General features: G+C 38.9%; 2 protein-coding genes across 2 annotated transcripts; both read left to right on the top strand.

Moving 5' to 3' along the window:
• Positions 1–520: 520 nt before the first annotated feature.
• Positions 521–6,748, top strand: rcn2 (reticulocalbin 2). Its single transcript, XM_031747441.2, has 8 exons — positions 521–566; positions 993–1,133; positions 1,236–1,338; positions 1,421–1,617; positions 1,701–1,814; positions 1,942–2,035; positions 2,203–2,342; positions 5,547–6,748. The coding sequence occupies exons 1-8, from the start codon at positions 564–566 to the stop codon at positions 5,688–5,690; spliced, it is 936 nt and encodes a 311-aa protein (XP_031603301.1). The 5' UTR covers positions 521–563; the 3' UTR covers positions 5,691–6,748.
• On the top strand, positions 6,226–12,463 carry pstpip1a (proline-serine-threonine phosphatase interacting protein 1a). Its single transcript, XM_031747440.2, has 15 exons — positions 6,226–6,361; positions 7,349–7,449; positions 7,537–7,611; positions 7,734–7,768; positions 7,859–7,965; positions 8,079–8,141; positions 8,681–8,785; positions 9,913–9,958; positions 10,189–10,268; positions 10,789–10,887; positions 10,972–11,068; positions 11,248–11,332; positions 11,426–11,502; positions 11,933–12,030; positions 12,210–12,463. Exons 1-15 carry the CDS (start codon positions 6,332–6,334, stop codon positions 12,339–12,341), a joined length of 1,230 nt encoding a protein of 409 aa, XP_031603300.1. The 5' UTR covers positions 6,226–6,331; the 3' UTR covers positions 12,342–12,463.

Below are 12,463 nucleotides of genomic sequence, written 5' to 3'. Positions count from 1 at the left end.
TAGTAAATCGCGGGGACAGTGTTTTTTGTTGTTGTTGTTGTTTTTGTTTTTTGCTGTATACATATTAAGTAAATCAAAAGGCATTGGAACCTGGTTCCATATAAGCTCTTTTTTTAATCAAATTGGCTTGCTTGCTATCCAGTGGGTAACACCAATGAATTCATAAGCCTTACACTGCAAACTACAACTTCATAAACAAGTACAAACGAGCATATTTAAAAGAGATTGAAAAGAGATTTAAAAGAACATCTTACTAAACTTTTTTTGTATGTGGGTTAAATGTATATTTTGAGTTACATGTACTCTTTTCCATTCTTTATCATTTTCTTTTTCTTTTCCCCCTTGTTTCCAAAACATGTTGTGCTTGTGTGTAAACTAGTAAGGTAGCCATTGAAGCCTATTAGCCTTGAATAAAGCGCACATAAGACATTTGAGAGGCGGCATATTGACAAATTATTTTTGGAGTTTGCATAATTGTTTTATTTTGAAGTTTTTAATCGGATGTTCGTCGTTCCTCTAGGTAGAGACTACGGTGGAGGCTTGAGTTGTACGAAGAACCTGCCATGGTAATAACACCTACGTTATCCTATATTATTTTAGTAATATTAGGGTGTTTTGGCTTGTTCGCGTCTCTTTTATATGTCTGTTTGTTTGTTTTAAAGAACGCTGTTGTTGCTTTCTTTTTCTTGACTTCCCTGTGGTTGTCGTACTCATCCTCTCTCTTTCCCTCTGTGTTTCAAGAAGCTAAACAGAAAATATAAATACATAACGTTTCGACAATTTCCAGTTTATCTGCGTGATCCTTCGTCTTTCAATCCGTCTTTTTACCGTCTCAGAAACAGTGTTTCACATTAGCCTTATCTGGCTTTTGTTTTTATCTTTCACCCGTTGGCCACCAGATAGCACAGTTGCATTTTGTCAAGTCTGTTTGCAGTGTGCACTTGTTTTCAGTTCCAGTGTTGTTACAATTCTAGCGTGTTATAACTCAACAGATGGCATCCTCTACATTTTTGGTACTGCTGCTTCTTCAGTTCGACTTTGGACAAAGCTCCCATAAACATCTGCATGATGATCATTACATCGGACAGCAGCACAACCCTGAACACGACATGAATGTACTGCTGGGAGAGGAGGTGGCTTTTTAAAAAAATCCTTCATTTTCTTGCACTTTAGAGCTCCATTTCTGTCCTTTATCCAGCATCTCCTCACTTTCTTACTCTGCTTCTTTTACGCAGAGGACTAATGGGATAAAGAAACTCAGCCCAGCAGATAAGAAGAAAAAAATGATGGATATTGTAAAGAAGATTGATACAAATGGTGACAATCTGCTAAGTGCAGGTATATTTGTGCTTCTCCCAGTAAAGCACAGACAAACAAAGGGGATTAATAATCACACTCAGCCTGTCTGTTTTATCCATAGAGGAGATTACTCTCTGGATTCAGCACGTCTACAGAAAATATGCTCTGGATGATGCGGAGGAACGCTTCCCAGAGTTTGACACCAACAAGGATGGTGTTATAACATGGGAGGAATACAACACGGTGGCTCATGACCAGCTCCTTAGTTTTGATGACGATGCTGTTCTGGAGGATCCAGAGCAAGAGTCTCTTAGACATGTGAGCAGACTTTAACTCTCTTCTTACACATTACAGATTCAAATATCAATCAGACCTCTAACACGGGCTCATACACCTTGCAGCTCCATCGAAAGGAGAGGAGGCGCTTTGACTTTGCTGATGTGGATGGCACACCTGGCCTCAATGTGACGGAGTTTCTTGCCTTCACCCACCCTTCTGAAGTGGATCACATGGCTGTGAGACACATTTAACTCCTACTCGTGCAAAACCTGATATGATAATGCATGTTTCCATCCACACTAAGTGTGCTCTTTGAGTTTCATGTGAAAAATCTATTGGGGTTTTCTTTTATTTTTCTAATAGGATTTTGCCATTGAGGATGTCTTGAGTGAATATGATACAGATAAAGATGGATTCATCAGCCTGAGTGAATTTATTGGAGACGTTCGCGGCGATGGTAAGGCTGCGGAGACTAAACCAAGACCGAATTTCCCGGAGGAACCCACCCGAGGGATTAATAAAGTTTTATCTAATCTAATCTAAGCATGCAGCCTTTTTGTTCTCTTTCTCATCTGTGCAGTGTTAATGTTTTTCTTTTTTCTATGTATATTTTTTTTAAATCAGATGGTGCCCCTTCGAAGTGGGAGATTGAAGAAACAGTGCGGTTTAAAGAACTGTATGATCAAGATAAGGATGGCAAGCTGAATCGAGAGGAGCAGCTCCGCTGGGTTGCACCGAACAGCTACGGATCAGCAAGAGAAGAAGTAATGTGTTCTATCATGTGCTCAGCTTTTTTTTTGCTTATAGTGGATAAAATAAAGAGTGAAATTATTATAAGTGCGCCATTTTAGAAGAAGAACAAGTTTAAACTCCTGAGCTTCTAGCTCCCATTTGAAATTCGAAATAAAGAATTATTAAGGATTATGGATTATTAACAAAGGATTTAACCCTTAACCTCCTGAAACCTGATATCTTGTGTTTGCATTTTTAATTTCCCCTGGATATTTGGGATTATTTGAATCTGTTAAGCGCCATCTTTTAACAGAAAATATATGTGCAATTTAAGATATGTCATATGGGGATGGGTTTATTTTAAAGCGTAAAAGAATAAAATCAATCAAATTGTGTATTTGACTAATTCTTCATTCTTTATTGAGCAGAATGAAGGATTAGGTGCAGAACAGCCAATATCTAATGTCCCCATGTGAGGATGCAGGGTATCAGGAGGCTAGCAGACCACTTAAGGTGAAAAATAGTAAACACTTGTGAGGGAGAGAAATGTTCTCTGAATAGCAGTGAGTTATTTTAGTGCTGCAAGTGAGATCGTGTTGCAATAATGTTTGTGATGCGTCTCTCAAAAAGTTCCACACAAGGCCAAGCCACACCACTATTTAATATAGATTCTTTGTCACTTTATTCTTTGCCTCACTCACCTTATCAGATACTCTTATGCAGCCCAACAAATGGTCCATTTCTGCATCGACAGCAACGTCATATTCAAAATGAAACTTTAGCTGACCGTCCTGACCATGTCTACATGCCTAAATGCATGTATGCTCAGGGCTCGCAAAATTTCAAAATCCCTGGTAGTCCTTCGGGCAGGGACTCTTCAGATTTTGGTAGCCCAAAATAAATTTAAGTAGCTCGAATAAAAAAGAGAGCAATTTTTTGATTGATGTTTTGTTTCCTGTTTTGTTTCCTTTACAATATTATACATTAAAGTATAATATTGTAACGGAAACAAAACATTAATCAAGCAATTGTTGAAACACAAATTACAACATCAACTCAAATACTTGGTTCTAATTGAACAGAAATTTCTATGAACTTGTAAGAACTGTGTAGGACATGAATCAGTCTGTGTCAGATCCTGAATTTGAAATTTCCACTGAAGTCACGGGTAAGAGATAAGTGGAACCAAGATCTAGGACATTTGCTTTTTGAAGTTTGCAAAGACTGCTAAATTTTGCCAATGGTAGTTCACTCTTTGCAACATAGTACGCTGTTCTAAACAGATTTTTCAGGTTTATTTTTAGTACGTTCTTTGCAATTGGTGTTTGTTCTGGGAAAGATATTGCAGACTGAGCAATAATGCATTTCTTGCATTTCTCATGGGTTCTAATGGGGGTCTTTCTTAAAATTACTGGTCCCAGTAACAAAGGCGCTTGTCGACTCAGAAATCGAGGGAAAACCAACAACACACCCGGCAGAACATTATGTTATTTACAGGGGTCCAAATAAGTGGTCCGCGCACCAGATAAGAAGTTGCAGCACGCGCTGGCGTACATATAACAGGCTCTGTTTTTGTCCGCTAGAGTGGGGTTTTCACGGCATATTCTGCACCACATCTCTGTGCGTTCATCATTTGTTTGAAGCCAGCTCACCTCCTGCAACCACTTTTCCGAGAATACGCGCTTCTTTTGCGGTTCGGACTCCTTCTGACATTTCTTTGGAGGTGGAGGAACACCAAAGTAATTGCTTAAAGGAGCTTGCTTCTTCGACAGCTTTAAGAGTTCTAAACAAATGTCTGTCCTCCTCCAGAAAAACTTATGTATGCAAACGCGCGTTGCAACTTCTTATCTGGTGCGCGTCTTTTATTTTGACAGCGAATGCGCACCTGCGGACCACTTATGTGCACCCCTGATTATTTAGCTTGTCATATTCCAGCCACAGAAATTCTTTTGTCCATGAAACCATAAAGCTGCACTTTCTCTTTGCCTCATAGTCTGATTTGTCATAACTTTTCCGTTTAGTGGTAAGCTTTTCTTAGGCTGTCACTTCTTCACCTGTCTTATTTGGCTCAGCAGAACTAAAATATATATCCTGCTGCTTTTACACACGCCCTCACATAACAGTCAGCGATTCTCTGCGCAATCAACCTCCTACATGTTTAAGCTTGCTGTGGGAGATTTCACTTGTCAGGTTTGAATAGTAAGGAGTGATAAGACGATGTCAGAGGAATTGGTGCGCAATTAATCGTCACTCATCACCAATCAGTACTGCCGCTCTCTACACACAGTTCGCGCGATCGCAAAGTGAAAGCAAAAAACAAGCGTAAATTCAAACGCGATTTCAATATGTCACATATTGACAGTGGCTCACCGATGCAAATGACATAATTACCCAGCTACATTTCCGAAAGAATGCAAAAGCATTGACAGCGTTTTTCCTTCCTATGATAGCCCGATGGGCAGGGCTGAGATAGATTTTGGTAGCCCGACTGGAAAAATCGCTAGGCCCGGGACGTCGGGCTAGCCCTGAATGCTGCAGGGCATACTGCTGTCATGTAATTGGTTGAGTACATATTTGCATTAACAAGGAGTTGAACAGGTGTTACAAACAAAGTGCACCTTCTGTTACAGTAAACTAACATTACCAATTTGTATGATATTATAATACCAATAGAAGTTTATCAGAAAACCCTTAAGACACACCCAAACTTGCCTCACAGCGCACCATTTGTGACCTCATGTCCTAAGAGGTGCACTTGCATCTCCTAAATGTTGTAAGGCTTTTAAGACATGAAAATGTTTGCAACACTACAAGCAGCAAGCGTGACTTGCATCTGTGGCAATCTCCCATCAGCAGAGTTGCCATGCAAACAACAGGAGCACCATAACAGTCTCATATTGTGCAAATGTTTAACATCATCTACATCCATGTGCAAGTAAGTCTGCGTTTTGCAGGTTAAAGGATCGTACAGTGAATGGAAGAGAGATGTTTATTTTACGATAATTTTCTTAGCTTTTTTTTTTGTTATCTTTCCTTTTTTGATGTTCCAACCGCACCTTTTAAAAGCATGCGTCATACCTAGAAATGAGGTCAGGGAATATCCTGTATATTAGACCCTTCCTTGCCCAGAGGTCCTGGAAAATTTTCTTAAATTAATCCGCAGTTAAGGCTTCTTTTCTCTCCAAGATGGTTTGGTAGCGTATTCACTGATATTTTTGCTCTCCTACCGTCAACAGGCTCTTCACCTCATCAAGGAAATGGACCTCGATGGAGATGGACAGATCTCAGAGGCTGAAGTTTTGAAAAATCAAGAAACATTCATGAACAGCGAAGTGACAGACTACGGCAGACATCTGCACCTGACACATGATGAATTATAACAGTCTCCTTTGGTTTAATGTAGAGCTGTCATTTGTTTCAGTAAATGATTTCATGTAGTGTTTTCCTCCCTGTCTGTTATAGAAAGGTTGTGGTATTTACGTCACACACCAGTGATCTCAGCAGTCACAGATCCTTTGCGTGTTATATCTGATCTATTGTTCAGCTTGTGTACAATATGTTACAAAATGTGAACAAAAGCTGAAGCCTTACACAACAGTACATGTTTCTGGGCAAAGTACTGGATTGCATAATGTTATAGGGAATTCCTTGTATTACCCTTAAAGAGCAAGAAGCATCACAAAGTGCAATTTTCAGTTTTCATGAAAAAGTACTGAATCCAATTCACATTAAACAAAGCAGATTTTGTTTTGGTTCCATGGTATAGTTTTGTTTTTTCTTTTTTTAAATAGTGTCCGCTATCACTTCAGCTTTTGGTAAGTGCTGACATGTTGCAGCTCTTCCTCATTTAAATCAAATGAGTAAGTGAGTGAGAGCTGCAGCATGAAGCTTCGCTTCCTGAATGTGTCATGATCTGTTTCAGTTGTATCAAGCCACAGCCAGCTACGCTGCTTGGAGTTAGAAGTGGCTGAAAGTTGAGTGCACTCTATAGCTGGGACTATTTTTTTAATATACTGCCAGGATGACATTACAGTTTAAAGATGCCTTTTGGGTGAGTCGTTGTTATGCTGCTAATTCTTCTTTACTTCTGGGTGCTTTGCATGTGCAGGATTAAAGTAGGCTAGACGTTTTATTGAACCGTGAAGCCAAACTATCTGAAACTTCATAATGTATCTGCACACTACTAACCACGTACCATAGATTTACTTAGTTTGTCATAGCCTCTCCATAGTTAGTTCACTCCTTTATCTTTCAGCTTTTTTTTCTCATTTGAAAACACACTGAATTGTTACAGTAAGTGCTGACAAGTGGAAGCATTTTTATATCTAGATTGTGGTCATCATGTCCAGTTTATCTAGACTGAAGTGTCACACAAGCTAAAGGATTCTTTCTCAGCTCAACCTTTTCATAATAAATAAATAAAAAATGGGTCACCACAGTTGAGGGCTTCTTTTCTCATCGGGCGGATACAAGGTCATTTTAGAACATGCATGTGCCACCGTGCTAGATACACGAGCAAAGCCACAAGAACTGGGCTGGCAGAAAGAGCAATCAACTTGTATAACTTAGAAGGTTAACTTTATACCGCAAAGTTATGTGCTTCCTTATTACGATTTACCTGATCTCAGTGTTTAAATGAATGTAAATTTTTTTTTTTTTTTTTTTTTTTTTTTTTTTTTTTTTACATGAATAGAGATGTATGGTACTCTAACCACACGGTTGCTTTCCATTCAGAACCTGCTGTGAAACAGTATATAATAGTTTCCATTTAAATGCTGGTGAGATGCACAGTGTGCGTCTCCATGGGAAAAAAAAAACAGTCTCAGAATATCTGAGCAAACCTCACTGATAGTCATTCAAATCCTCGGCTCTTCTCTAAAGAGATTTTTTAAACGTGGAGGAACAGGAATGTTTTCTTCCAAATGAGCATGGTTTTGGATTCGTTTTTACTCTCATTCCAAAACTGAATATTGCTGTGTGATTCCTATTATGGCTGAGACCTTTGTTAGTGAGCGTAGCTGGTGTTTTATCAACCCAGGGATCAGACTTCATCAGCAATGTTGGTTATGAGACGATTCTTCAGAGGCTTACTGATGGTCGGCGGACGTGCAAAGAAGTGGAGGAGCTCTTGAAAATGAGGTGGGCTCTATGATTTTGGATAGATTTGTACATTTGAAAGTTATTGCATTAACATATAGCTGCATTTATTCCCAAATGTCAATGCAGAGCAACAGCGGAGGAGAAATATGGAAAAGAGCTTATCACCATTGCCCGCAAGGCCGGGGGCATGTATGAAATCTGGTAGGTATCAGGGAAATATTTGCGTATCACTATACTTACTGCATCTAAGCAATAATTCTCTGTTATAAGAAAAAGTCGGTGCTTCTTTTTTTAAATAAATGACCATTGTTTTACTTTCACAGCACTTTGAGAGCATCTTTTGATGAAATGAAAACACGTAAGCAGAAGATATCACATTATTTTACCAAAGCCGTTGTTACCCGGTCCATCCTTCATGTTCTTAGCCCCGTGTCTTGTCCCTTTTCAGAAATTGAAAACATCGGAAACTTGCACATTCAGATGTCTGGGCTACTAAAGGAGGAGGTGAAGAGAATGGAGCAGTTTAGAGAGCGACAGAAAGAACAGCGAAAAAAGGTGCCAATTTGAATGCTCATCTTGTTTGCATAAACAGGATATTTTTATTTTATTTATTTTTTGGTTGCTTCTCTGTGTGATTTCCTGGTAACAGCAATGACTTTTGTCCTTAGTATGAAGTCATCATGGAGAAGGTCCAGAAGACAAAAGTATCCCTCTACAAGAAAACATTAGAGGTGAGCTCAGCGCTTGCTATCATGATGACAGACCACAGGTTTGTGGTAGTTATTATTTTACTTTCACAGGCACATTATGGTTTGAGTTTGAGTGAGGTCATTTGTTATTCATTATATAAAAAGCGTTAAATAGAATGAACAATATCACTGACGTTTCTCTGCAAGGCCTGTCGGGCCTTGGGCCTCACTGTAACCCTAAAGCATTGTTGTGCATGTTTTAAAAGGCAAATGGTTTAAGAAGTCAATACAGCATATAAAAAGGGGACAGATTTTGCACACTGGTGTTATACTATAGATAAACAAAGATGCCTGTTCTCTGCTTAGAGGAAGGAAGTGAGTGAACTATTTTGTTTCTCCGGGTACACATGCTTGACATCTCTTTTTTTTTTCTTTCTTCTTTTTGACTAAACCCCCCTCCAACTGTCTCTTCCCTCCACCCTCCCACTCCCTTTCCTGTCAAGGCCTCATAAAGCAAGGTTTTAATGAGCAGTGCATGGGTTTTGTAGTTTCACATGGTTTTGGTTTGATTTCCCTTTCAGTCCAAAAGATCCTACGAGCAGCGCTGCAAAGAGGCAGATGAGGCAGAGCTAACGGCTGAGAAGCTGGGCACTGCCCCCACAGCCACTCCCAAACAGATTGAAAAGGTAGGTTTGGTCTACTGTGTGATTATTTGACCAAACCTTTGTTGTTGTTATTGTTGTTGTTCCAGTTCACCCATTTTAGTCAGAGCAAAGTCATTTCCCCATCAGTAAATATGATTTTTACATTGCTAAATAAGCTTGAGGCGACTCTGTATATTTTTTAAAAGACTAATCATTTCAACGGTAGAACTGCAGGAAACATTTTTTTCAGACTCAGTGGTGCATGTGGATTAATAGTTTCAGGTTTTATTCTTGTGAGAGTTGTCAATGATTCCAGGCATTAGTGCTGGCATCAAGCATCAAGCCAGGCTTTTATGTACACGTTTTTAAATTTAGGGCGAGCTTAGAAAAACTTCAGCAGAGGAACATAAAAGAAAAAAAAAACTTTCTAGAGTTAAACTCTGAATCTGCATCATTCTGAGCAAAGTAGCTGGAATATCTGACTGACTAACAAAAAGAGTGTCTTAGGCACTGATATTTAGTCACGAACAATATCTATGATATTCCACTTGAAAGCATGAAAAAACTTTACACAGAGAAATACAAAAACGGTGGAGATTTACTAAGAAATGAGGAACTGGGTACTTTTTGTATAACTTGGGATCATTGAGTGTTAATGAGTTACTAGGAAAACATATAATTCATTAAATTAGAATTAGCTGATTATGTCAAAGTGTCAGAATGACTTCCTGAACAATTTATTGTTGCTTAACTCCAAACTGGCTGCTTATTTGTCTAAAACTTGACACATTAGTTCCTCTTTCTGTGAAAAAAAATAACAGGAATAGACAATTTTAAGTAAAGTGATACATCTCACTAACTAGTTACTGTTATCACTATTACTATTACTATGTTAATACTATTCCCCTATTGCGTCACGATTTTGATTAATAAGGTGATAATTTGGTGTCACTTATTGGCTGAGTCAGTGTTAATCAAGACCTGGTTTTATGTTGATATCCATCCATCCATCCATCCATCCCATTCCATTTTTCCATTTTATTAAAACTGAATCCTCTTGTTTGATTTTATTGTTTGAGTAATTATAAGCTGTGGGTTTATATTAATTGTGGTATTATCATTATTATAATTTTTTGTGTCTCATGTTTTTGTTCTTTTTTATTTGTCAGATGAACAACAAATCCAAACAGTGCAGAGAGGCTGCAGAAGAGGCTGGTAAGGACAACTGATAAGCAAAATTAAGTAGGATGTTTGAAATACATGTAGGAAACTGTGATTCACAAGACATGTTTTTTTTAGGATGGTGCTCATATGAACTTCTCTTTTACTTGAAGACACGATAAACAGCTCAAAGTGCAGCTATTTAATGTATCTTCAGGATAAACGGAACATTAAAACTCAAAATGTTGAGTTTGTTTTTTGCAATTTGCTCGTTTTTCCTTTAGAGAAACAGTACATGACAAACATTGAACAGCTTGACAAGATCCGTCAAGAGTGGGAATCGACTCACATTGACACATGCGAGGTATGCTTTTAAAGTGTGCATTTTCTCTCTCTTTCTCTCTCAAATTGAAACGGCAAGCTATGGCTTAATACTTTTTTTAGAATACACAGCGTCAGTATCTGAGCCCTGCTATGCCTGTGAGCGAGTGTAACACTTCCCATTCACAGAGTAAATAGTGAGTCACTAATGTGCCCAGAACATTTCCGGGCAATAAGACCTCTCTTTATGTGATAAGATCAACAAAGCTGAACTAAGCATTCAGCACTTTCACACAACCCTATAAGGACACTTGCAGATGTCAACTCATAACACATTTACATACAAATGAAAACCCATGCTCAAATATATATAAAAAAAATGGTATTTTATCTTTTTTTGGGTGGCAGGGGCGAGGTACTAAAACCTGTACTTTGAGCTCACCGAAGGCTAAAGTTTCCACTTGTTCAGGAAGCTGCTAGTTGCAACACTTTATTTTTAAGACTCTATATAAATACAGTTTCTAGCCTCAACATAAGTGTCCACTCAAACTGCTCTTTTGTAGATATTTCAGCAGCAAGAAGAAGACCGCATGAGTGTCGTTAGAAATGCCTTGTGGGTGCACTGTAACCACTTATCAATGCAGTGTGTGAAAGAAGATGAGGTGAGTGCAGCTGCTTCTCATGCACCTGAATCGGACAGAGAGGTAGCATGCTTACAATGTTTTCTGGACAAACTGTTCTTTCAGTGCTATGAAAATGTGAGGAAGTCGCTGGAAATGTGTGACATCGTCACAGACAACAACGGCTTTGTTGAGATGAAAACCACTGGCTCATCCCCCCCAGGTAGGTATTCAACCTGCTGCCTTCCTGATTTGGATTTGAATATGTTCTAAGCTGAACATTTTAATATTATCTTTCAACTCTAAAGCATGCGATGTAATGCTTGGCAGAGGAAACAGGAAAGATGAATGGTCTACCAGGCTACTGGATCTGTAAAAACAGATTTTTCTTTCTTTCCACAGCTCCAGTTGAATATCAAAATTACTACGAAAAGAATCCTACAGCTGAGAGAAACGGCAGTGTTGGATTTGTAGGAGTCATGAAGAGGTCAGATTGTCACCACAGCAAGAGAATAATAAACATAGCTTTTGCTCAATAGCTTTTGTGTATCCCTTACTGAATACTTTCCTCAATTTCTAGGTTTTCAAATCTTCTGCAGGGGAACTGTTCCAGTGGCTCGAAAGTAAACATCAACGAAGGAGTTCCCCAGTGTGCAGGTAAAGTACCATCGTGTTGGGATGACACCGCAATTTCTTACTGGAAGTAAACAAATGTGCAAGTCTTTTAATCTTGGTAACAAACGGTGTAGAACAGCTCTAAGTTCTTCTTTATACAAATGATTTCCAAGCTAGGGAATGAACACAAGGTTGTGCTTATGACGTTATAATGGGAAATGTGGAAGCAGAGCAGCGAATCTGACACAGTACAAGTTTTGATTCCACATGAAAAAAAAGTCCATAATTAGAGCCTAACTGGTTCAGTTGGTGAAAGAGTACTTCAGCTGACGTTATCTGGCTGTGGGGTCAGACCAAGGGAATGATAATACTGCTGCACACCGCACCAAAAAACTAAATGACCTGATCAGATGTGTAGTCTGAGCTGAATATTGCGAGTGGCTATACACAGTAACATGCGATTTGTCTTCAGGAGAAACATCAGATGGAGTATATGCGTCCATTCCTGGCTTCCAGGCGTCCCAAATGGGAAGTGAGGAATACAAGGCTATATACGACTATGTGGCACAGGTCAGGTTCTTGGCACAGATTTTTAACTTCTAAATAGGACACTTTCATGGCTCTAACATAGTAAAATAGGTTTTGGAGTAACATTATTTGCAAATCCTTGCATTCTACTTTTATTTGTATTTTAAAGCCTTTTGACTGATTTGAAAGATCACCCTTTGATTGTTTCTGTACCTGTTTAGGGAGAGGATGAACTCCCTCTATCTGTTGGAGATATTGTGGTTGTCTTGGAACAAGGTGAAGATGGCTGGTGGACAGTGAAAAGAAATGGTGTTTCTGGACTGGTTCCAGGCTCGTATCTTGCTAAAGAATGAGTCTATGGCTACGTTCACACTGCAGGCGAAAGCGCATCAGATTTTTTTGACCCTATGCAACCCATATCCGATCATGGTATGACAGTGTGAACGGCACAAATCCGATATTTTCAAATCCGATA

This window comes from Oreochromis aureus, linkage group 7 (assembly GCF_013358895.1).
Source record: "Oreochromis aureus strain Israel breed Guangdong linkage group 7, ZZ_aureus, whole genome shotgun sequence".
Taxonomy (NCBI): Eukaryota; Metazoa; Chordata; class Actinopteri; order Cichliformes; family Cichlidae; genus Oreochromis; species Oreochromis aureus.
This window is presented reverse-complemented; position numbering and strand designations above follow the sequence as displayed.